The 27575-nt window shown below is 28.2% G+C and overlaps 1 protein-coding gene across 1 annotated transcript; it reads left to right on the top strand.

Moving 5' to 3' along the window:
* Nucleotides 1-516: 516 nt before the first annotated feature.
* Nucleotides 517-24306, top strand: LOC145271445 (uncharacterized). The gene is made up of 2 exons (XM_080126974.1): nucleotides 517-763; nucleotides 17483-24306. The coding sequence occupies exon 2, from the start codon at nucleotides 20705-20707 to the stop codon at nucleotides 21083-21085; it is 381 nt and encodes a 126-aa protein (XP_079983100.1). The 5' UTR covers nucleotides 517-763; nucleotides 17483-20704; the 3' UTR covers nucleotides 21086-24306.
* Nucleotides 24307-27575: the final 3269 nt, after the last annotated feature.

Below are 27575 nucleotides of genomic sequence, written 5' to 3'. Positions count from 1 at the left end.
AAAAATTATTTAATAAAAAATATTGTTTTCTAATATTATCAATTTCAATATTTCATTTTATTTAAAACAATGATACCAATTTCACTACACATTCAAGTGGCATTCTTATTACCGGTGTAACACGACTTATGTCTCATTTTTTTTATCCATAAACTGCAAGAGGGCCGAAATGTTCAATCTTAGAAAACAAACCTGCTTTTCGTATCTTCATATTTTTTTTTTTAATTTTTAATAAATTGTATAATGAAAAATTAATTTTACAAAACAAATCGAAATAAACCTTAAGTATTGACAAATAAATTATATTTAAAAAAATGAATTTTTAAAAATAAATCTTCAAATGTTTAATTTTTTTATTTATTAATTGTATTAAAAAAATACCAAATGAATTGCAACATATCTTAATCATTGACAAAAATAATCTCAACTTGATAGAAAAACAATTCGGCACACTTAACTAATGAACGGACATTTTTACACGAGGGACGAAATAATGATTACACCGTTTTATGATGACCAAATCATTTGTTCTTTAAGAGTTGATTTTCTTTTTAAATAATTTCACGTTTAAATCGTGTTTTTCATCTTTTAATTTTGATTCTTTTATATTTTCATATATTTTATTTCTTAATGAATTGAACACACAAAACAAAAGTTGTTTCAATTTACTAAAGAAATCATAAAAAACAAAACAATTTTTCTGTTTTGAACACAAAAGAAGAAACGAATTCATCCCGATTTTTTTTAATTCGTTGAATGAAAGGTAAGTTTTTTTTCTTTTACTTTTTAACAATTTTAAAATTCAATAACTTTTTCAATAATTTTAAACATTGAAAAACATTTATTTTTTATTGCAATAAAAATATGAAAAAATTATGAAAAATCATCGAATTGAACAACTGTGATTGTATTTTTAGTAAACAAAAAGAAAAGTCTATCCTTATAGATTACAAATGTTGGTTTAATCTAAACTTTCCATTCCGAGTGTGTAAAATCTTCATTGTCTACTTTATGGCATCTAAGAAAAATGCAATCTTACCCAACTTTTCGAAAAAATTACATTTACCTATAAATTATTTTCACTTAAAGTTTCGTAATTTTTTAAAATATTACTATTTTCAATATTTTAGTTAAGTACGTAATAATGTTTTTGTTTAAAACATAATTTTTAAAAATATTACTATTTTCGATATTTTAGTTAAGTACGTAATAATGTTTTTGTTTAAAACGACATCATTTTTTTTTTTAATCGATCTATCGATTCTATTTTAGAAGCCTAAAAAAATCTAAAATTACATTATTTAACCTGACATTTACATTTTTGTAATATATATTTCGCTGGAGAATTCCTTTCGATTTTTGATGTTTTCTCCAATATTTGAAATTTTAGAATGGGGATCACTTTCTTTTACAAATTTACATAAAATGAACACATTTATTAACCATCACTAACTAGCAGAAATTTTATATAGAAAAAATAGTTGTAAAACGTTACAATCTAACCAAACGTAATTTACTCCTTTAAAAAAAATGTGACTATATTTTGGCGACTACGTATTAACAGCTTTTTAATATCCACAAAAAGAATAAAATGATAAATATTTAAGTTTTTATGGTGACTAATCACTTTCCTATATAAATTTAACGTAAAATGAGCACCCACTTCATGACCAGTTAGCAGTCAATAATATCTGTAATTTTTTTGTTGGGGAAGAGAGTGGAGCTCATATCAGTTTTTGCTTTCTTTCATTTTCAATCCTTTATGTTGTTAACTATTCTGTACTTCCACTTAACAATTTAATCAACCAAAGATAACGTAAAAAGTGGAATTGTGACATTTATTTGGTGGTTTTCTACCAGTATTTTGTTTAATTATTGATTTTTAAATGATTATCGGGACTTCAATCATAGCTGTTTTATATCAGCCAATTTTTCTAATTCTAATGCTAATGTGAGATACAGCACGAATTTTTTCAAGTAAATAAACGCTTCAAAATAAGTTAAAATATAAAACAGACTCATCTAAGTAGGTAGAAGAGTTATTTATGTTGCGTTTGGTAACAATCATTGGTGATGTATTTGATTTTGACCTCATTTTTTGTTTTTTGTCTAAAATGCCTATTTTTTTTTCAATTGTTAGGTGGAAGTACAAATTAGTTAGGGACCAATTTCTCATATTAAGAATAGCTTTCTAAATAATATCATTATTATTAGTAAGTGAAGGTGTCCTTTTTAAAAATATATAATGTATGAGTAAATGTCCCCTCCCGGATTTAAAATTTCCTTTATTTTTATAGAATGTAAATAAAAAATAAATAGGATGGCACTTTTTAAAATATCAAATATGCATTTGAATTTTAACATTAAAAAAAGCCAACAATATTTTTATGGTATCTTTTGTTTATTAAATTACTGGAGAAAATATCCTTTTTATTTAATACAGAACAACAAAAAAGAGTGCATAAAAAATGTCCTCTCCCCGAATTTAAAAGTGAAATTTAACCCTTTCATTCTTTTTTTGCATGGAGGTCGCAACTTATCAAGGGCCAGAAGCCACTCAGGGATAAGGGTTATTGTGTGTACAGTAATAAACGGAATAATGTTGTAGTATTCGTTAGTATTGGAGATTTGATAAAGTGTCATAACTTAAAGGTGTGGTTCATCAGGAATTTGTTTCTGTTGAAATTGAAGACATCCATGTTGAAGTCAGGAGGGAAACAGGCAAGCGGTAAGGAGTTCCACATGTATGCAGTTCTAAGAATGAAACTTTGTTCATGGAATCTACATTTTGATTTAGGCACAGATAAAGAGTGGGGAAAAATATTGACAGTGGTTTCAGCTAGATGGGTGTTTTTCGTGAAAGATTGACCAGACATTGGAGCTCAAACGAGCACTTGCCATAGAAATAATGATAAAACAAAGATAGGTTCGCAACGTCTCTTCTGTTGGAGAGAGGTTGCAGGGAAGAGAAAAGGGCATCCCCCACTAGGCCATGAAGTCTATTTTGTACTCTGTCAAGGCAGTATAGGCTGTTTTTAGCAGCTCCTACCCAGATGTGGCAGCAGTATTCCATCCTTGGATGTACTTGGCTTGGATGTACTGATAGTACATATATATATATATATATATATATATATATATATATATATATATATATATATATATATATATATATATAGGGTGGGCAATAATAAGGGTTCTATTTTTTAAAAATTCATAAGTTCATGTAAGTTTTAAGAAGTGTTTTTAGGCCAAAATTTGTTTTGTTTATTTCAAAAAAATCTCGGAAGGGTCAGTCTACACACACATAAAGTTTGGTGAGTTTAACTTTTATTTTGTGGAAGTTATTCAAATTTAAAGATAGGACCCTTATTTTGGCCCACCCTGTATATGCTAGTACATATATATAAATAATGTCATATCTAAGGGAGGCGGTCCATATGACAGCAAAGGAGGGGTGACACAATGTCAGTGGGGTGACATTTACACAGACTGCCCTGGGGTGAATATACTCTATTTAAGCCACTGTTGAAATATAAAAGGCTTCAAAAGATACATATTGAACATTTAGGGGGAAAACTATGCTGGATTAGATAGTAAAATATGTTTGTTTTTATTTAGATTTTTTTGTATAACAGAAATGTATTCCGTGTGCGTGGGTGGGGCGTATTTTTAATAAACAATTTTTATTTAATTTACTTCTATGATGGTACAATTTTTTTAAAGGGACCTACCGACAACTCTTTTTCTAAATTCTGAACAACTTGTACAACAGCACGTTTGTAATTAGTTTGGTTACAATAGCTTAATGACGTGAATTGCAGCTTAAAACAAAAAAAAAATGTTTCAGCAATCAACAGTTTATTGCTAAAATCAGTTCCTTGCATATTTAGTACATATGGAAGTCTAAGCCAACACATAATTTTTTATGTGATTTCTCTTAGTAGAACTTTTAATTTCGTTTTAATTACAAATATATTTATTATTACTTGAAATGTTTTCATTTTTACAAATCCTCCAAAAATATTTTTAACAAATCCCCTCCGCATGTTCAAGTGCTTTTCTAAGTCATCTTGATAAATTTATTTGAAATATAATGACATGGCGTTATGAACTATTTTATAGACATGATTTCATTAAACAATTTAACTGAAGACAATTTTGTCCCAAAAGGAGATAAGTTGACACAGCCTTTGATTTGTATGTAATAGAAAGTAATATAATTTGAACATAATAGAACATAATATGACTTGAAAATAATGGCACATAATATGACTTGAAAATAATAGAACATAATATGAATTGAAAATAATAGAACATAATATGAATTGAAAATAATGGAATGGCATATGACTTGAACGTTATAGAACGTAATGCGACCAAAATGTGATAGAACATAATATGACTTGAAAATAATGGAACATAATATGACTTGATATAATGGAACATATTATGACTTGAAAATAATGGAACATAATATAACTTGAAAATAATGGAACATAATATAACTTGAATATAATGGAAAATAATATGACTTGAAAATAATAGAATATGACTTGACAATAATGGAACATAATATAACTTGAAAATAATGGAACATAATATGACTTGAAAATAATGGAACATAATATAACTTGAATATAATGGAACATAATATGACTTGAAAATAATAGAATATGACTTGAAAATAATGGAACATAATATAACTTGAAAATAATGGAACATAATATGACTTGAAAATAATAGAATATGACTTGCAAATAATGGAACATAATATAACTTGAACATAATGGAACATAATATGACTTGAAAATAATAGAATATGACTTGAAAATAATGGAACATAATATAACTTGAAAATAATGGAACATAATATAACTTGAAAATAATGGAACATAATATGACTTGAAAATAATAGAATATGACTTGAAAATAATGGAACATAATATGACTTGAAAATAATGGAACATAATATAACTTGAAAATAATGGAACATAATATAACTTGAAAATAATGGAACATAATATGACTAAACCATAATGGAACATAATATAACTTGAAAATAATGGAACATAATATAACTTGAAAATAATGGAACATAATATGACTTGAAAATAATGGAACATAATATAACTTGAAAATAATAGAATATGACTTGACAATAATGGAACATAATATAACTTGAAAATAATGGAACATAATATGACTTGAAAATAATAGAATATGACTTGAAAATAATGGAACATAATATGACTTGAAAATAATGGAACATAATATAACTTGAAAATAATAGAACATATTATGACTTGAAAATAATGGAACATATTATGACTTGAAAATAATGGAACATAATATAACTTGAAAATAATGGAACATAATATAACTTGAATATAATGGAAAATAATATGACTTGAAAATAATAGAATATGACTTGACAATAATGGAACATAATATAACTTGAAAATAATGGAACATAATATGACTTGAAAATAATGGAACATAATATAACTTGAAAATAATGGAACATAATATTACTTGAAAATAATGGAAGATAATATGACTTTAAAATAATAGAATATGACTTGACAATAATGGAACATAATATAACTTGAAAATAATGGAACATAATATAACTTGAAAATAATGGAACATAATATAACTTGCAAATAATGGAACATAATATGACTTGAAAATAATAGAATATGACTTAAAAATAATGGAACATAATATAACTTGAAAATAATGGAACATAATATGACTTGAAAAAAATGGAACATAATGTAACTTGAAAATAATGGAACATAATATAACTTGAAAATAATGGAACATAATATGACTTGAAAATAATAGAATATAACTTGAAAATAATGGAACATAATATAACTTGAAAATAATGGAACATAATATGACTTGAAAATAATGGAACATAATATGACTTTAAAATAATAGAATATAATTTGAAAATAATGGAACATAATATCACTTGAAAATAATGGAACATAATATGACTTGAAAATAATGGAACATAATATGACTTGAAAATAATAGAACATAACTTGAAAATAATGGAACATGATATAACTTGAAAATAATGGAACATAATATAACTTGAAAACAATGGAACATAATATAACTTGAAAATAATGGAACATAATATGACTTTAAAATAATAGAATATAACTTGAAAATCATAGAACATAATATAACTTGAAAATAATGGAACATAATATGACTTGAAAATAATAGAATATGACTTGAAAATAATGGAACATAATATAACTTGAAAATAATGGAACATAATATGACTTGAAAAAAATGGAACATAATGTAACTTGAAAATAATGGAACATAATATAACTTGAAAATAATGGAACATAATATGACTTGAAAATAATGGAACATAATATGACTTTAACATAATAGAATATGATTGAAAATAATGGAACATAATATAACTTGAAAATAATGGAACATAATATGACTTGAAAATAATAGAATATGACTTGAAAATAATGGAACATAATATAACTTGAAAATAATGGAACATAATATAACTTGAAAATAATGGAACATAATATGACTTGAAAATAATGGAACATAATATAACTTGAAAATAATGGAACATAATATTACTTGAAAATAATGGGACATAATATGACTTTAACATAATAGAATATGACTTGACAAGAATGGAACATAATATAACTTGAAAATAATGGAACATAATAAAACTTGAAAATAATGGAACATAATATGACTTGAAAATAATAGATTATACCTTGAAAATAATGGAACATAATATAACTTGAAAAAAATGGAACATAATATGACTTGAAAATAATGGAACATAATATAACTTGAAAATAATGGAACATAATATAACTTGAAAATAATGGAACATAATATGACTTTAAAATAATAGAATATAACTTGAAAATAATGGAACATAATATAACTTGAAAATAATTGAACATAATATGACTTGAAAATGATGGAACATAATATGACTTTAAAATAATAGAATATAACTTGAAAATAATGGAACATAATATGACTTGAAAATAATGGAACATAATATAACTTGAAAACAATGGGACATAATATAACTTGAAAATAATGGAACGTAATATGACTTTAAAATAATAGAATATAACTTGAAAATAATGGAACATAATATAACTTGAAAATAATGGAACATAATATGAGTTGAAAAGAATAGAATATTACTTGACACTAATGGAACATTATATGACTTGAAAATAATGGAACATAATAAAACTTGAAAATAATGGGACATCATATAACTTGAAAATAATGGAACATAATATAACTTGAAAATAATGGAACATAATATGACTTTAATATAATAGAATATGACTTGACAATAATGGAACATAATATAACTTGAAAATAATGGAACATAATATAACTTGACAATAATGGAACATAATATGACTTGAAAATAATAGAATATGACTTGAAAATAATGGAACATAAAATAACTTGAAAATAATGGAACATAAAATGACTTGAAAATAATGGAACATAATATAACTTGAAAATAATGGAACATAATATAGCTTGAAAATAATGGAACATAATATGACTTGAAAATAATAGAATATAACTTGAAAATAATGGAACATTATATAACTTGAAAATAATGGAACATTATATGACTTGAAAATAATGGAACATAATATGACTTGAAACTAATGGAACATAATATGACTTGAAAATAATAGAATATAACTTGAAAATAATGGAACATAATATTACTTGAAAATAATGGAACATAATAGAACTTGAAAACAATGGAACATAATATGACTTGAAAATAATGGAACATAATATGACTTTAAAATAATGGAGCATAATATGACTTGAAAATAATAGAATATGACTTGAAAATAATGGAACATAATATAACTTTAAAATAATGGAGCATAATATGACTTGAAAATAATAGAATATGACTTGAAAATAATGGAACATAATATAACTTGAAAATAATTGAACACAATATGACTTGAAAATAATAGAACATAATATAACTTGAAAATAATGGAACATAATATAACATTACTATAATGGAACATAATATAACTTGAAAATAATGGAACATAATATAACTTGAAAATAATGGAACATAATATTACTTGAAAATAATAGAATATGACTTGACAATAATGGAACATATTATGACTTGAAAAAAATGGAACATAATATGACTTGAAAATAATGGAACATAATATAACTTAAAAATAATAGAACATAATATGACTTGAAAATAATAGAATATGACTTGAAAATAATGGAACATAATATGACTTAAAAATAATGGAACATAATATAACTTTAAAATAATGGAACATAATATGACTTGAAAATAATAGAATATGACTTAAAAATAATGGAACATAATATAACTTGAAAATAATGGAACATAATATAACTTGAAAATAATGGAACATAATATAACTTGAAAATAATGGAACATAATATAACTTGAAAATAATAGAATATGACTTGATAATAATGGAACATAATATAACTTGAAAATAATGGAACATAATATGACTTGAAAATAATAGAATATGACTTGACAATAGTGGAACATAATATGACTTGAAAAAAATGGCACATAATATGACTTGAAAATAATGGAACATAATATAACTGGGAAATAATGGAACATAATACAACTGGAAAATAATGGAACATAATATAACTTGAAAATAATTGAACATAACATGACTTGAAAATAATAGAATATGACTTGACAATAATGGAACATAAAATGACTTGAAAATTATGGAATATAATATGACTTGAAAATAATGGAACATAATATAACTTGAAAATAATGGAACATAATATAACTTGAATATAATGGAAAATAATATGACTTGAAAAAAATTGAACATAATATAACTTGAAAATAATGGAACATAATATAACTTGAATATAATGGAAAATAATATGACTTGAAAATAATAGAATATGACTTGATAATAATGGAACATAATATAACTTGAAAATAATGGAACATAATATAACTTAAAAATAATGGAACATAATATAACTTGAAAATAATGGAACATAATATGACTTGAAAAAAATTGAACATAATATAACTTGAAAATAATGGAACATAATATAACTTGAAAATAATGGAACATAATATGACTTGAAAATAATGGAATATGACTTGAAAATAATGGAACATAATATAACTTGAAAATAATGGAACATAATATGACTTGAAAATAATAGAATATGACTTGACAGTAATGGAACGTAATATAAGTTGAAAATAATGGAACATAATATAACTTGAAAATAATGGAACATAATATAACTTTAAAATAATAGAATATTACTTGACAATAATGGAACATAGTATAACTTGAACCTAATGGAACATAATATAACTTGAAAAAAATGGAACATAATATAACTTGAAAAAAATGGAACATAATATCACTTGAAAATAATGGAGCATAATATAACTTGAAAATAATGGAACATAATATCACTTGAAAATAATGGAACATAATATGACTTGAAAATAATGGAACATAATATGACTTGAAAATAATGGAACATAATATGACTTGAAAATAATGGAACATAATATAACTTGAAAATAATGGAACATAATATGACTAGAAAATAATAGAATATGACTTGAAAGTAATGGAACATAATATCACTTGAAAATAATGGAACATAATATAACTTGAAAATAATGGAACATAATATAACTTGAAAGTAATGGAACATAATATCACTTGAAAATAATGGAACATAATATGACTTTAAAATAATGGAACATAATATGACTTGAAAATAATGGAACATAATATGACTTGAAAATAATGGAACATAATATGACTTGAAAATAATGGAACATAATATGACTTGAAAATAATAGAATATGACTTGACAATAATGGAACATAATATAACTTGAAAATAATGGAACATAATATAACTTGAAAATAATGGAACATAATATAACTTAAAAATAATGGAACATAATATAACTTGACAATAATGGAACATAATATGACTTGAAAGTAATGGAACATAATATAACTTGAAAATAATGGAACATATTATGACTTAAAAATAATGGAACATAATATGCCTTTAAATAATGGACCATAATATGACTTTAAAATAATAGAATATAACTTAAAAATAATGGAACATAATATAACTTGAAAATAATGGAACATAATATAACTTGAAAATAATGGAACATAATATGACTTGAAAATAATGGGACATAATATTACTTTACAATAATGGAACATAATATAACTTGAAAATAATGGAACATAATATAACTTGAAAATAATGGAACATAATATGACTTGAAAATAACATAATATAACTTGAAAATAATGGAGCATAATATGACTTGAAAATAATGGAACATAATATAACTTGAAAATAATGGAACATAATATAACTTGAAAATAATGGAACATAATATAACTTAAAAATAATGGAACATAATATAACTTGAAAATAATGGAACATAATATAACTTTAAAATAATGGAGCATAATATGACTTGAAAATAATAGAATATGACTTGAAAATAATGGAACATAATATAACTTGAAAATAATTGAACACAATATGACTTGAAAATAATAGAACATAATATAACTTGAAAATAATGGAACATAATATAACTTGAAAATAATGGAACATAATATAACTTGAAAATAATGGAACATAATATAACTTGAAAATAATTGAACACAATATGACTTGAAAATAATAGAACATAATATAACTTGAAAATAATAGAACATAATATAACTTGAAAATAATGGAACATAATATAACTTGAAAATAATTGAACACAATATGACTTGAAAATAATAGAACATAATATAACTTGAAAATAATGGAACATAATATAACTTGAAAATAATGGAACATAATATGACTTGACAATAATGGAACATAATATGACTTGAAAATAATGGAACATAATATAACTTAAAAATAATAGAACATAATATGACTTGAAAATAATAGAATATGACTTGAAAATAATGGAACATAATATGACTTAAAAATAATGGAACATAATATAACTTGAAAATAATGGAACATAATATGACTTGAAAATAATAGAATATGACTTAAAAATAATGGAACATAATATAACTTGAAAATAATGGAACATAATATAACTTGAAAATAATGGAACATAATATAACTTGAAAATAATGGAACATAATATAACTTGAAAATAATAGAATATGACTTGATAATAATGGAACATAATATAACTTGAAAATAATGGAACATAATATGACTTGAAAATAATAGAATATGACTTGACAATAATGGAACATAATATGACTTGAAAAAAATTGCACATAATATGACTTGAAAATAATGGAACATAATATAACTGGGAAATAATGGAACATAATATAACTTGACAATAATGGAACATAATATGACTTGAAAATAATGGAACATAATATAACTTGAAAATAATGGAACCTAATACAACTGGAAAATAATGGAACATAATATAACTTGAAAATAATTGAACATAACATGACTTGAAAATAATAGAATATGACTTGACAATAATGGAACATAAAATGACTTGAAAATTATGGAATATAATATGACTTGAAAATAATGGAACATAATATAACTTGAAAATAATGGAACATAATATGACTTGAAAATAATAGAATATGACTTGATAATAATGGAACATAATATAACTTGAAAATAATGGAACATAATATAACTTAAAAATAATGGAACATAATATAACTTGAAAATAATGGAACATAATATGACTTGAAAAAAATTGAACATAATATAACTTGAAAATAATGGAACATAATATAACTTGAAAATAATGGAACATAATATGACTTGACAGTAATGGAACATAATATGACTTGAAAATAATGGAACATAATATGACTTGAAAATAATGGAATATGACTTGAAAATAATGGAACATAATATAACTTGAAAATAATGGAACATAATATGACTTGAAAATAATAGAATATGACTTGACAGTAATGGAACGTAATATAAGTTGAAAATAATGGAACATAATATAACTTGAAAATAATGGAACATAATATAACTTTAAAATAATAGAATATTACTTGACAATAATGGAACATAGTATAACTTGAACCTAATGGAACATAATATAACTTGAAAAAAATGGAACATAATATAACTTGAAAATAATGTAACATAATATCACTTGAAAATAATGGAACATAATATGACTTGAAAGTAATGGAACATAATATAACTTGAAAATAATGGAACATAATATGACTTTAAAATAATGGAACATAATATGACTTGACAATAATGGAACATAATATAACTTTAAAACGATAGAACATAATATGACTTGAAAATAATTGAACATAATATAACTTGTAAATAATGGAGCATAATATGACTTGAAAATAATGGAACATAATATAACTTGAAAATAATGGAACATTATATAACTTGAAAAAAATGGAACATAATATAACTTTAAAATAATGGATAATATGACTTGAAAATAATAGAATATTACTTGAAAATAATGGAACATAATATAACTTGAAAATAATGGAACATAATATAACTTGAAAATAATGGAACATAATATTACTTGAAAATAATGGAACATAATATAACTTTAAAATAATGGAACATAATATGACTTGAAAATTATAGAATATGACTTGAAAATAATGGAACATAATATAACTCAAAAATAATGGAACATAATGTAACTTGAAAATAATGGAACATAATATGACTTGAAAATAATGGAACATAATATAACTTGAAAATAATGGAACATAATATAACTTGAAAATAATGGAACATAACTTGACTTGAAAATAACATAATATAACTTTAAAATAATGGAACATAATATGACTTGAAAATAATGGAACATAATATAACTTGAAAATAATGGAACATAATATAACTTGAAAATAATGGAACATAATATAACTTGAAAATAATGGAACATAATATAACTTGTAAATAATGGAACATAATATAACTTGAAAATAATGGAATATAATATGACTTGAAAATAATGGAACATAATATAACTTGAAAATAATGGACCATAATATGACTTGAAAATAATGGAACATAATATAACTTAAAAATAATGGAACATAATATAACGTGACAATAATGGAACATAATATGACTTGAAAATAATGGAACATAATATGACTTGAAAGTAATGGAACATAATATAACTTGAAAATAATGGAACATAATATGACTTTAAAATAATAGAATATAACTTGAAAATAATGGAACATAATATAACTTGAAAATAATGGAACATAATATAACTTGAAAATAATGGAACATAATATAACTTAAAAATAATGGAACATAATATAACTTGAAAAAAATGGAACATAATATAACTTGAAAATAATTGAACATAATATGACTTGAAAATAATAGAATATAACTTTAAAATAATGGAACATAATATAACTTGAAAATAATGGAACATAATATGACTTGAAAATAATAGAATATGACTTGACAGTAATGGAACATTATATAACTTGAAAATAATGGAACATAATATGACTTTAAAATAATAGAATATGACTTGACAATAATGGAACATAATATAACTTGAAAATAATGGAACATAATATAACTTGAAAATAATGGAACATAATATATCTTGAAAATAATGGAACATAATATAACTTTAAAATAATGGAACATAATATAACTTGAAAATAATGGAACATAATATAACTTGAAAATAATGGAACATAATATGACTTGAAAATAATGGAACATAATATAACTTGAAAATAATGGAACATAATATAACTTGAAAATAATGGAACATAATATAACTTGAAAATAATGGAACATAATATGACTTGAAAATAATGGAACATAATATAACTTGAAAATAATGGAACATAATATAACTATAAAATAATGGAACATAATATAACTTGAAAATAATGGAACATAATATAACTTGAAAATAATGGAACATAATATAACTTGAAAATAATGGAACATAATATAACTTGAAAATAATTGAACATAATATGACTTGAAAATAATGGAACATAATATGACTTGAAAATAATGGAACATAATATGACTTGAAAATAATGGAACATAATGTGACTTGAAAATAATGGAACATAATATGACTTGAACGTTATAGAACGTAATGCGACGAAAATGTGATATAACATAAGACTTAAACATATTACATTCCAGTCATATGATGTTCTGTTATGTTCAAGTCATATTACGTTCTATGACATTCAAGTTTTATTACATTCAAGGCATATTACGTTCTATTACGGTCAAATCCTATTATTACTGGAATGTAATAGAGCGTTATATGACTTGAACATAATAGAACATATAATGACTAACATAATAGAACATAATATGACTTGAACATAATAGAACATAATATGACTTGAATGTAATAGAACATAATATGACTTGAATGTAATAGAACATAATATGACATGAATGTAATAGAACATAATATGACTTGAATGTAATAGAACATAATATGACATGAATGTAATAGAACGTAATATGACTTGAACATAATGGAACATAATATTACTTGAATGTAATAGAACATAATATGACTTGAATGTAATGGAACATAATATGACTTGAATGTAATAGAACATAATATTACTTGAATGTAATAGAACATAGACAATTTTAACATAATAGAACATAAAAGAACATATGACTTAAACGTTATAGAATGTGATATGACTTGAACGTAATAGAATGTGATATGACTTGAACATAATAGAACATATGCTAGTATATATATATAAATAAGGTCATATCTAAGGGAGGCTGTCCATGTGACAGCAAAGGAGGGGTGACACAATGTCAGTGGGGTGACATTTACACAGACTGCCCTGGGTGAATATACTCTAGTTAAGCCACTGTTGAAATATAAAAGGCTTCAAAAGATACATATTGAACATTTAGGGGGAAAACTATGCTGGATTAGATAGTAAAATATGTTTGTTTTTATTTAGATTTTTTTGTATAACAGAAATGTATTCCATGTGCGTGGGTGGGGCGTATTTTTAATAAACAATTTTTATTTAATTTACTTCTATGATGGTACAATTTTTTTAAAGGGACCTACCGACAACTCTTTTTCTAAATTCTGAACAACTTGTACAACAGCACGTTTGTAATTAGTTTGGTTACAATTGCTTTATGACGTGAATTGCAGCTTAAAACAAAAAAAAAATGCTTCAGCAATCAACAGTTTATTGCTAAAATCAGTTCCTTGCATATTTAGTACATATGGAAGTCTAAGCTAACAAATCATTTTTTATGTGATTTCTCTTAGTAGAACTTTTAATTTTGTTTTAATTACAAATATATTTATTATTACTTGGAATGTTTTCATTTTTACAAATCCTCCAAAAATATTTTTAACAAATCCCCTCCGCATGTTCAAGTGCTTTTCTAAGTCATCTTGATAAATTTATTTGAAATATAATGACATGGCGTTATGAACTATTTTATAGACATGATTTCATTAAACAATTTAACTGAAGACAATTTTGTCCCAAAAGGAGATAAGTTGACACAGTCTTTGATTTGTATGTAATAGAAAGTAATATAATTTGAACATAATAGAACATAATATGACTTGAAAATAATGGAATGGCATATGACTTGAACGTTATAGAATGTAATGCGACCAAAATGTAATAGAACATAATATGACTTGAAAATAATGGAATGGAATATAACTTGAACGTTATAGAACGTAATGCGACCAAAATGTGATAGAACATAATATGACTTGAAAATAATGGAATGTCATATGACTTGGACGTTATAGAACGTAATGCGACCAAAATGTGATAGAACATAATATGACTTGAAAATAATGGAATGGCATATGACTTGAACGTTATAGAACGTAATGCGACCAAAATGTGATAGAACATAATAAGACTTAAAAATAATGGAATGGCATATGACTTGAACGTAATAGAACATAATATGACTTGAACATAATAGAACATAATATGACTTGAAAATAATGGAATGGCATACGACTTGAAGGTTATAGAACGTAATGCGACCAAAATGTGATAGAACATAAGACTTAAACATATTACATTCCAGTCATATTATGTTCTATTATGTTCAAGTCATATTACGTTCTATGACATTCAAGTCTTATTACGTTCTATTACGTTCAAATCCTATTATTACTGGAATGTAATAGAGCGTGATATGACTTGAACGTAATAGACCATAGGCAATTTTAACATAAAAGAACATATTATGACTTCAACGTAATGAATGTAATAAAACGTAATGTGAATTGAACATCATATGATTTGAATGTTATAGAAGATATGATGTGAAGGTAATAGAACGTAACATGACTTGAACATAATATGTCGTAAATGTAATATAACATGATGTGACTTGAACGTAATAGAATATAATAGAACGTAATAGAACGTAATATTATTTGAACGTAATATAATGTAATATGACTTGAATGTAATAGAACGTAATATGACTTGAATGTAATAGAACGTAATATGACTTTAAGTTATAGAACATAATATGATGTGAACATGATAAAACTTAATGTTTTGAACGTAACAGAACATAATACCACTGAAACATAATAGAGAGTAATATCACTAAAACATAATAGAACGTTATATGACGTGAACAGATTAGAACGTAAGATGGCTTGACGATAATAGAGTGTAATAGAAGGGTATATGAATAGAACGTAATATGACTTTATGTTATAGAATGTGACCATAATAGAACTTAATATGTTTTGAACGTAATAGAACATAATAGAACGTTATATGACTTGAACAGATTTGAATGTAATATAACTTCAACTTGATAGAACATAATATGACTTGAACAGATTAGAACGTAAGATGACTTGACCGTAATAGAGTGTAATGTTACATAAATGTAATACAATATAATATGACTTGACTGTAATAAAATACAAAATGGCTTCAACGTAATAGATTATAATAACGCTTGAATGTAAAAGAACATAATATGACTTGAACGTAATATAGCATGAACATAACAGGACATAATATGACTTGGACGTAATGGAACATGATAGAACGTTATATGACTTGGACCTAATAGAACGTAATATGGCTTTAATTTAGTAGAACATAATATGATTTTAACATAATAAAACATAATACAACATAATATGACTCAATCATAATAGAACATAATATGCCTTGAACGTAATAGAATGTAATTTCAGAAATAATTATATTGTTTTAGATGAAGAAGTAATAATTAAATTTTGGTTTTCAAATTTGTTGACTTTTTGTAAGAATTCATTTAAAAATTATCGCATGGAATCTATTTTATATTTTCAGTGTTTGCAGCAATCGAAATAAATCGATTATTTTATTAGAATGGATCTTCAGTTTCCCTTGATGAAATAAGAAACTCCAATTATTTGATTAGAATGGATCTTCATTTTCCGTTGATGATATAAGAAACTCATAACATATTTGGAAATGTCCACATATAAATTTCGTGAAAATATCAGAAAGCCAAGAAATCATAAAATCATAGACTTGTGAAACACGTGACTTTAAATTTGATGCAAAGTAATTCAAAACATTGTTCTTGTTACGTGTCTGAATTCTTTTACATATAGCATTACCATCAATGTAAAAAAGGCATGGAAATTAAAAATTGCGAAAAAGTCCTACATCTATTATGTATAAGAAAAATACAAATGTATCAAAGACCAAAGGTTAAGTAAAATAGAAACAAATAAGAAAAAGAAAAATTCTTTAATAAATGTGTGTTGTTTTTATTAGTGAAAGTCATATTATTGTGGAACATTCGAACACGTACTATAGATTAATAATTTTAGTAAACTGTGTGTTGTCTAATTAAAATTAAATTGTGTGTTTTTTTATTATTGAAAATAAATTTGTTTTACTGTATGCAAAGTCATATGGAAAAAAAACTATATTCTTGTAAAGTATGTAGTTCCTATTTTACAAAGGAGTCACATTTATTGCAACATATGCGAACACATACAGGAGACAAACCACATTCTGGTAAAGTATGTGGTTCTTTTAAAGAAAAGTCGAATTTGTTGCAACATATGTTTACACATACAGAAGATAAACCACATTCTTGTGAAGTATGTGGTTCTTCTTTTGCACGAAAATCATATTTGTTGAAGCATATACGAAGACATAAAGCAGATAAACCACATTCTTGTGAAGTATGTGGTTCTTCTTTTACAGAGAAGTCTACTTTGGTCAATCATATACGAACACATACAGAAGAGAAACCACATTCTTGTGAAGTATGTGGTTCTTCTTTTGCACGAAAATCATATTTGTTGAAGCATATACGAAGACATAAAGCAGATAAACCACATTCTTGTGAAGTATGTGGTTCTTCTTTTACAGAGAAGTCTACTTTGGTCAATCATATACGAACACATACAGAAGAGAAACCACATTCTTGTGAAGTATGTGGTTCTTCTTTTGCACGGAAGTCACATTTGTTTCGACATAGGCGAACACATACAGGAGAGAAACAACATTCTTGTGAAGTATGTAATTCTTCTTTTACAGCGAAGTCGAATTTGTTAGAACATATGTTTACACATACAGGAGAAAAACCACATTCTTGTGAAGTATGTGGTTCTTCTTTTGCACGAAAATCATATTTGTTGAAACATATACGAACACATACAGGTGATAAACCACATTCTTGTGAAATATGTGGTTCTTCTTTTACACAGAAGTCTACTTTAGTCAATCATATACGAACACATACAGGAGAGAAACCACATTCTTGTGAAGTATGTGGTTCTTCTTTTACAGAGAAGTCTCATTTGTTGAGACATATGCGAACACATACAGGAGACAAACCACATACTTGTGAAGTATGTGATTTGCCTTTTGCACATAAATCAAATTTGTGGAGACATATGTGGACACATATAGGAGACAAACCACATTCTTGTGAAGTATGTGGTTCGTCTTTTACAACCAAGTCAGATTTGATGCGACATATGCGAACACATACAGGAGACAAACCACATTCTTGTGAAGTATGTGGTTCTTCTTTTACAGAGAAGTCTCATTTGTTGAGACATATGCAAACACATACAGGAGACAAACCACATACTTGTGAAGTATGTGGTTTGCCTTTTGCACAAAAATCAAATTTGTTGAGACATACGCGGAGACATATAGGAGACAAACCACATTCTTGTGAAGTATGTGGTTCTTCTTTTACAACCAAGTCAGATTTGATGCGACATATGCAAACACATACAGGAGACAAACAACATTCTTAAGAAGTATGTGGTTCTTCTTTTAGAAGCAAGTCAGATTTCATGCAACATATGCGAACACATACAGGAGACAAACAACATTCTTGTGAAGTATGTGGTTCTTCTTTTGCACGGAAATCAACTTTGTTCAATCATATACGAACACATACAGGAGACAAACCACATTCTTTTGAAGTATGTGGTTCTTCTTTTACACGAAAGTCAACTTTGTTGCAACATATGTTAAGACATACCGTAGAAAGAAACACTTTTTTGTGAAGTATGTGCTTTTTTTACACAGAACTCACACTTGTTGCAACATGTTTCCACATACAGGAGAGAAACCACATTCTTGTGAAGTATGTGGTTCTTTTGCACATAAGTCACATTTGTTTCAACACATGATAACACATACAGGGAACAAACTAGTGTGCCATCTTCCTCAGGCCATCCAGTGCGTCCCTCGGGTTGCGGATGGGGGCACCTCCTCTACTTATGTAAAGTAGGTAGAGGGAAGCTTCGAATAACCAATAAGAAGCAGTGGACAACGAGGAACAACCATGAAAAATGTCAAACAAAAGGAACTCAAACTGGACGGAATTCACCCAGGATAAAAAGGGCCCCAGGCAGGAAGAGGAAAGAAACGGTGTGAACCTTCTTGCTTTTAAAGGTGGTTCCCTGATCACCCCAGAGGTCATACAAGTACAGCAACCAGTCCATGATAAGATGGACCAAGCGTCCTTCCTCCAGCCCGCTTGACAGATCCCAAAAGAAACAGAAGGGGGATTAAAACCCAGTCATGGTCTGTCGAGCAAAAGAAGATCCTTCTACACTGCTACCACTACTCAATGTTTGAGAAATGGTGACGCAGCTCAGGAAAGATACTAACCGAGGCTATAAAAACATCAAACCTCCCAGCAGAGAAAAAGCACACACCTTTACACAACCTACGATCCCTCATCTCACTGATGGGAAGATATATCCCACAAGAGGCGTAGTTACCATTAGATGTGAGGCTCTGAAGACTGCAGAAAAAGACTACCAGAAGATAGAGGATGACGAAACAAAACTTCGATAGGAAGTGGTATGGGAAAGGGAAGAGAGGTGGACACTTATATGGTGAACGGATCATGCTAAAAAAAAGCATAGAAGACAAAAAGAAAGAACAGCAACCTGGAGGTGGATCTTTTTTCATTTTTATCCTGAAAAAGCAAGCATTCCTCCAGGGAAAATTACATCACAACGATATAACAGCCTGAAATTGTTCACCACAAGAGAACTAGACTACATGTCTTCAAAAATAACAGCTCTTTTGGTGAACAACAGATGTCCCCTGGAAAACCCAATAAAAATTCCCACAATAGACTTACTCCAACAACAACCACCAACTTTACCATCAGAACCCATTTTAATGTCCCAGCACATGCCCAGCTCTCCTGGAACTTCTGCGCCACTGGAGTCTCTGCATGACATAAGACCTGCCTTCACAAACTCTGAGCTGGAAACCCCACAAACACCAACACAGGAATCTACATCACCTACCAGGATACCATCACCTGCAGCACCAGCACAATCACATAGACACCCACCACCATCATTTGTATTCCCAGAAGCAGATGATGAACAGTTAGCTTTGGAGGAGGAGCTCAGCAACAAATTGAGGAGGTGAGGTGCATGAGAATGAAGGACAGACCACGTTTGTCCAAGATCCAAGCAGCTGGAAGAGCAAAGACTGTTATAGCCAAATGTAACATCGCTCTCAAGAGGCTAATTCCAACAACAGTAATGCTCACAGAACTCAACCATATAACATATGCAGCTGGCCTCTATATTGACAGAAAAATTAACCTTCGAACATTCAATCACAATCATTGAATAGGGCCCAGAGTCTCTAGACAAACACCTCACTGGAAGACCAACCTGCAAAAACAAATGAACCTCTGCAGGAAAGAACTAAGCCAAATAAAACAGTTCCTTGCAAATCCCTAGGTGCCAGGTCGACTTAAGATCACCATAAAAAAACTGTACCAAATACCACCATGAGAAAATTGAGAGATTACATAATACAGCTAGGGAGTTGGAAGGAAAAATACCAGCACTTTCCCAGAGAATTAAAATTAAAATTAAAAACCAGGAGAACAAGATCAACTCCCAGATTCAAAATAGGCAGTTTAAAACAAATCAAAGGACTTTTTACAGGCAGCTGATAAAGGACACCATTACTGTAGATAGTCCACCTGCAGAGGAAGCCCTGGAAAACTACTGGAGACCTCTATTTGAAACAGAAGGAAAATATAATGAAGAGGCCCAGTGGATTGAAGATATTATTAGGCTCAATGAAACCAAGCCTCAGATGCCAGAACCAGTCATAACTCCTGGTATGATAACAAGAAAACTGGCACAATTATCCAACCACAAAGCACCTGGCATCGACAATGTCCAAAACTTTTGGCTGAAGCAATTGACTGCACTCCACCACCACTACAGTGATTGCTTCAGCAGGATGCTAAGAGATGAAGAAGCAGCACTACCCTGGCTGACAGAGGAGGACTCCAGCCTCATACCAAGACCAAGGAGACACAACGGCCAAATAAATACAGGCCAATATGCTGCCTTACAACTACCTACAAGCTTTTCATTGGTCTGATAGCCGACGGTATGTATGACCACCTATCTTCTGGGACCTACCTTGAAACAGAGCAGACAGGGTGCAGAATAAAATGCCTCGGTATCAAAGACCAGCTATTAATAAACAAGACCACCCTAGAAGACTGTAGGACACAAAAACCTGAGCTTAGCATGGATTGATTACCAGAAGGCATTTGATAGCATGCCACACTTATGGCTACTACGGTGCCTTGAGATATACAAGATCCACCCGATAATTACACAAACACTGGTTGCTCACCTTTAGATGTGGAAAACCACAATATCATTAAATCACAATGGAGGAAAAACCATCATCCCTGAAGTAAAAATCAAAAGGGGAATATTCCCAGGTGACAGCTTATCCCCCTTACACTTCTGTATGGCAATAGACCCACTAAGTAAGCTCCTGAATAAGAATCTGAGCGCTTACAATTTGAGTCAGGTGCGCCATCGAGATCCAAGCAAGAGAATAAGCCATCTGTTTTTCATGGATGAAGCTCTGACACCGATCTGCACCAGGTTCTGCAGGTAGTGCACACATTCTCCAGTGACATCGGAATGAAGTTTGGCCTGGTACACTCAGAGCTGGGAAAAAGACGCACACAGAAAATATGCAGCTTAATGAAAACATCGACATCAGGGATCTAGAAGAGCATGAGCCTTATAAGTACCTTGGCATTGAGGAAAACGAGAATATACAACATGCCAAGATGAGGGAGAAGATTAGTAAAGAATATTTACGCCGGGTGAGGAAAATATGCAAAACCCAGCTCACCAATAAAAATAAAATCACTGCCATAAACCAGCTTGCTATGCCAGTAATAACATACAGCTTTGGTATCATTGACTGGCCGCAAAAATACATCAACCGGCTAGATGTAAAGACATGGAAGTTACTAACGCTTCATAAAATAATATATAGAAATCAGTGTCTACAAAGGCTGTATTTGCCCAGGGGAGAAGGAGGACTGGGACTCAGAAATCAATCATCAACATAGGGCAACTATTGTGAGCACCAGTCAGTATCTGAGAAGCTCCCAGAACGACACCCTCTCAATAGTATATGAACATCAAGAGACAAGAGCCAGCAGGACAACATCAGTCACCCAGCTGGCCAAGCATTTTGGTCAGGGCTGTCTCTCAGATGAGGATGAAACACCAAATAAGTGTGCCACAGAAATAGGAAGAAAGAGCCGGCAGAAATATACCGATACCTTTCAACAGATTAACCTTACAGAATGGGAGCAACATTTGGACTGGCCCAATAGAGGATCCCTCCACCACGATCAGGAAAGGGTCATAATGGATGCTCAAGACCAATGCATCCAAGAAGATGGCAGGGATCAGTAATGACAATAAATGCAGGTTCTACCATACTGAATTGGAAAGTGTCATCTGATATCAAGTTGCAAAGTTCTTCTAGGGGTCGGCTACTATACAGCGAGACATGATGGAGTATGTAAGTACCTCCACTGGACCATCTGTAAAAAATTCAACATCCAGTGTAGCAAAAAGTCCTGGGAACATCAACCTGAAAGAACAATTGGAAATGACTTCTTTTTTTTAATTTAATTTTCACCCCAAACAAGGCACAATGCCACTTTGTAAGACTTATGTACCATACATTACGACCATGTAATCCTACTGCCACCTACCTTGAAAATGCTGCTGTGAAAGCTGACATAGTTATATGGAATAAGTCAGAGAGAGTTGCAACCTTGCTTGAAGTGAGTGTTCCTGCTGATGGCGGTCTGAACAGAGCTGAAAGAGAGAAACAGACCAAATACCAAGGTCTCATGAATGATATGAAAAGAAACTGGAATCTTAAGGAGATATCAATCGTACCAGTTATCATATGTGCCACAGGGCTTATGAAGAGGAACCTGAAGTCCTACCTAACTAATATTCTTGGTGAACCAAGTGCAAAAGAAATCCAGACAATTGCACTTAAGGGAACAGCGAGGATACTAAAAAGAACTCTTGGTTGGTTTCAATAAAAAACGGGGCAATGTTAGCAGCTGGTCTATCATCCCCATACCCAGCATTACAATCTTCAAATGAAGTAAATTAAAAAAAGGGAAAGTGTGTTAATATTGTTTTTCTCAAAAATCGAATTTAGTGAAAACTCATTCTGGGGAAAAGTCACATTCTTGTAAAGTGTGTGGATATTCGTGTTCTCAAATATCTGTCCTTGTTACACATATCAGAAAAGCCAGCTTAAAACAGTGCAAAAAAGAAAAATATGAAAACGATTTCTCGGTGGAAATGTATAGAATCGCAGGTGAACGTTAAGTATCTGGTAAGATTCCTCACCCTGACTTAAACAAAATGATAAGAAAAATAGAAAAAGTGAAGAAAACCCCTTCTTGTCAATCTCTTTGGAGAGATTCAGTTCAACAGAACGTTGACCATCGGTGCAAAATGTACCGCATCAAACAGAAAAATGACAGTGTTCTATGACAAAGAAATATAGCTGGGCACATACAAAAACGAAAGGGGCATCAAGTCAGACATTGTAATATGGAAGAAGCCTGAACAGGGAAAGATAAAAATAACTTGTACATGTTTTTTTAAAGAAATAAATATACTGCAAAAAAAACACATAAAGGAAAACGTAATATCTGACCATTCCTATTGGCAGATGGTCTTTACACTGTCAGAACAGATTATGTAAATACCTTAATTGGAATGTCTGTTAAGAGATGCAGCTTGAAAGATGGTCAAACATCTACGAATATGAACCACAACAAATGCAAAAGTGGCCAGGCAAATGCATAATAGAAAGCGACACAGAAAATTATTTTTTTTTATTCAAGACAAAACATTCAACAATGAAGTAGATATTAAATATATCACAATGTAATGAAAACAAGATTGAAATGCTAGACACAGAAGACTAGTCTTTATTTTTTATTCTAATACCCATTCCTCGGAAGAAAACACTGTTGCGAAAAAAAAAAACAGATACAAAATATAAAAGCGACAACGTTTATACTAATAGAAAATGTCTGCAAATTCCTATTGGCAGATGATCTTTACATTGTCACAACGAAAATGATTAGAAAATCGAACAATAAAACAAGAGACTAAGTAGATATTGAATATATCTCAAAGTAACAAAAATCCCTGCATAGAATACCTACCAAATTTCTGATTGGAGGCTATTCTCATTCCATAGAAACTATTACATGTACATCAATTTGCTGATTGGTAAGTAGGTTACACAAGCATATCTTATTACAGGTGACACAAACTCATCACCATAACAGTGAGACACTACTCCGTAAGAAATACAGATAAATATCGTCTTCCTACAATATAAAAGGTTGTTACTGAAACTGGTTGCCTACAACATCTGTGCAATATTATTGTCTGAAGTATAGCTTAAAAAGAACAAGCAACGTAAAGTATGTTTTCATTAACAACCGATTGTTATTAATAAGATAATAAATTAGGGTTGTGGAAAATGGCAGATAATTATAATCAAATAAGCATTAATAAGATAATCAATTAAGGTGGTAGAAAGTGGCAGATAATTATAATCAAATAAGCATTAATAAGATAATCAATTAAGGTGGTAGAAAGTGGCAGATAATTATAATCAAATAAACATTAATAAGATAATCAATTAAGGTGGTAGAAAGTGGCAGATAATTATAATCAAATAAGCATTAATAAGATAATCAATTAAGGTGGTAGAAAATGGCAGATAATTATAATTAAATAAACATTAATAAGATAATCAATTAAGGTGGTAGAAAGTGGCAGATAATTATAATTAAATAAACATTAATAATATAATCAATTAAGGTGGTAGAAAGTGGCAGATAATTATAATCAAATAAGCATTAATAAGATAATCAATTAAGGTGGTAGAAAATGGCAGATAATTATAATTAAATAAACATTAATAAGATAATCAATTAAGGTGGTAGAAAGTGGCAGATAATTATAATCAAATAAACATTAATAAGATAATCAATTAAGGTGGTAGAAAGTGGCAGATAATTATAATCAAATAAGCATTAATAAGATAATCAATTAAGGTGGTAGAAAGTGGCAGATAATTATAATTAAATAAACATTAATAAGATAATCAATTAAGGTGGTAGAAAGTGGCAGATAATTATAATCAAATAAGCATTAATAAGATAATCAATTAAGGTGGTAGAAAGTGGCAGATAATTATAATCAAATAAACATTAATAAGATAATCAATTAAGGTGGTAGAAAGTGGCAGATAATTATAATTAAATAAGCATTAATAAGATAATCAATTAAGGTGGTAGAAAGTGGCAGATAATTATAATTAAATAAACATTAATAAGATAATCAATTAAGGTGGTAGAAAGTGGCAGACAATTATAATTAAATAAACATTAATAAGATAATCAATTAAGGTGGTAGAAAGTGGCAGATAATTATAATCAAATAAACATTAATAAGATAATCAATTAAGGTGGTAGAAAGTGGCAGATAATTATAATTAAATAAACATTAATAAGATAATCAATTAAGGTGGTAGAAAGTGGCAGATAATTATAATTAAATAAGCATTAATAAGATAATCAATTAAGGTGGTAGAAAGTGGCAGAAAATTCTAATCTTTTGATTAATCACCAATGATAATTTACACAAGACAAAACATTCAACGAACAATAGATAAAATAGATATTAAATATATCACAATGTAATGAAAACAAGGTTGAAATGATAGAGGAAGGAATAATGCCTGGGATGTTAACGTTGGATTGATTTCCAGTATAACAAAATCAATAGACATTCTACAGAATTTCTGGTTGAAGAAGCTAACATAACTCTATAGCAACTACTGTTGTTGTTTCATTAACTGTTAGATACAATCTTCATATCTCCAGAAAGCCAAGCAAACAATTACAGTACTATTTTGTAAATATATTTTTTCTTTTAAATCTAAAAAGTTTTGTAAATAATTTTTTTTAAATATCTTGCTCACGAACATTCGACCGTGTCCGCTATTTGACCTGTTTACAAACCAACGGCAATGTCAAGGTCGAACAACCGGTATGACTTGAAATGTGCGCCAGTCTTCATCTGCTACAGGGTATCTATTCTTTACTTGGACCAAATAAATAATAATGGAAAAGTGTGGTCTAATTTGATTTGTAACCGTGGCTAATAAAAGAGATACAACCCATAACAGTCAAGCACTGTGTCTTAGCAAATACAAACGAATATAATAGCTCTTCACTCAGCTGGTTACATACAACATCTATGAACAATTATTGTCTCAAATGTAGCTTTAAAAAAGAACAAGCAGGATGAAGGAGGAAGTGTTTTCCCACCAGTTGATTAACAAGATCATCAATGAAGATTGTACAAAACAGCAGAGATTTCTAACCTTGGCTTCGATTGATTACCAATGAGAATTCACACTGAGCAAAATAATCAAGAGTATTAGTGAACCTTAGACATAAGTCTAAGTTATGAAAACAAGGGTGAAATGCCAGAGCCAAGAATTATGTTTGAAA

This window comes from Euprymna scolopes, chromosome 46, assembly GCF_053919585.1.
Source record: "Euprymna scolopes isolate OS-2025 chromosome 46, ASM5391958v1, whole genome shotgun sequence".
Taxonomy (NCBI): domain Eukaryota; kingdom Metazoa; phylum Mollusca; class Cephalopoda; order Sepiida; family Sepiolidae; genus Euprymna; species Euprymna scolopes.
Note: the sequence above shows the minus strand (reverse complement) of the source record. Positions and strands in the feature narration are given on the sequence as shown.

Excerpts from the sequence above, each read along its gene's own strand:
- LOC145271445 (XM_080126974.1), top strand. The coding sequence starts at position 20,705 with ATGTCTTCAAAAATAACAGCTCTTTTGGTGAACAACAGATGTCCCCTG.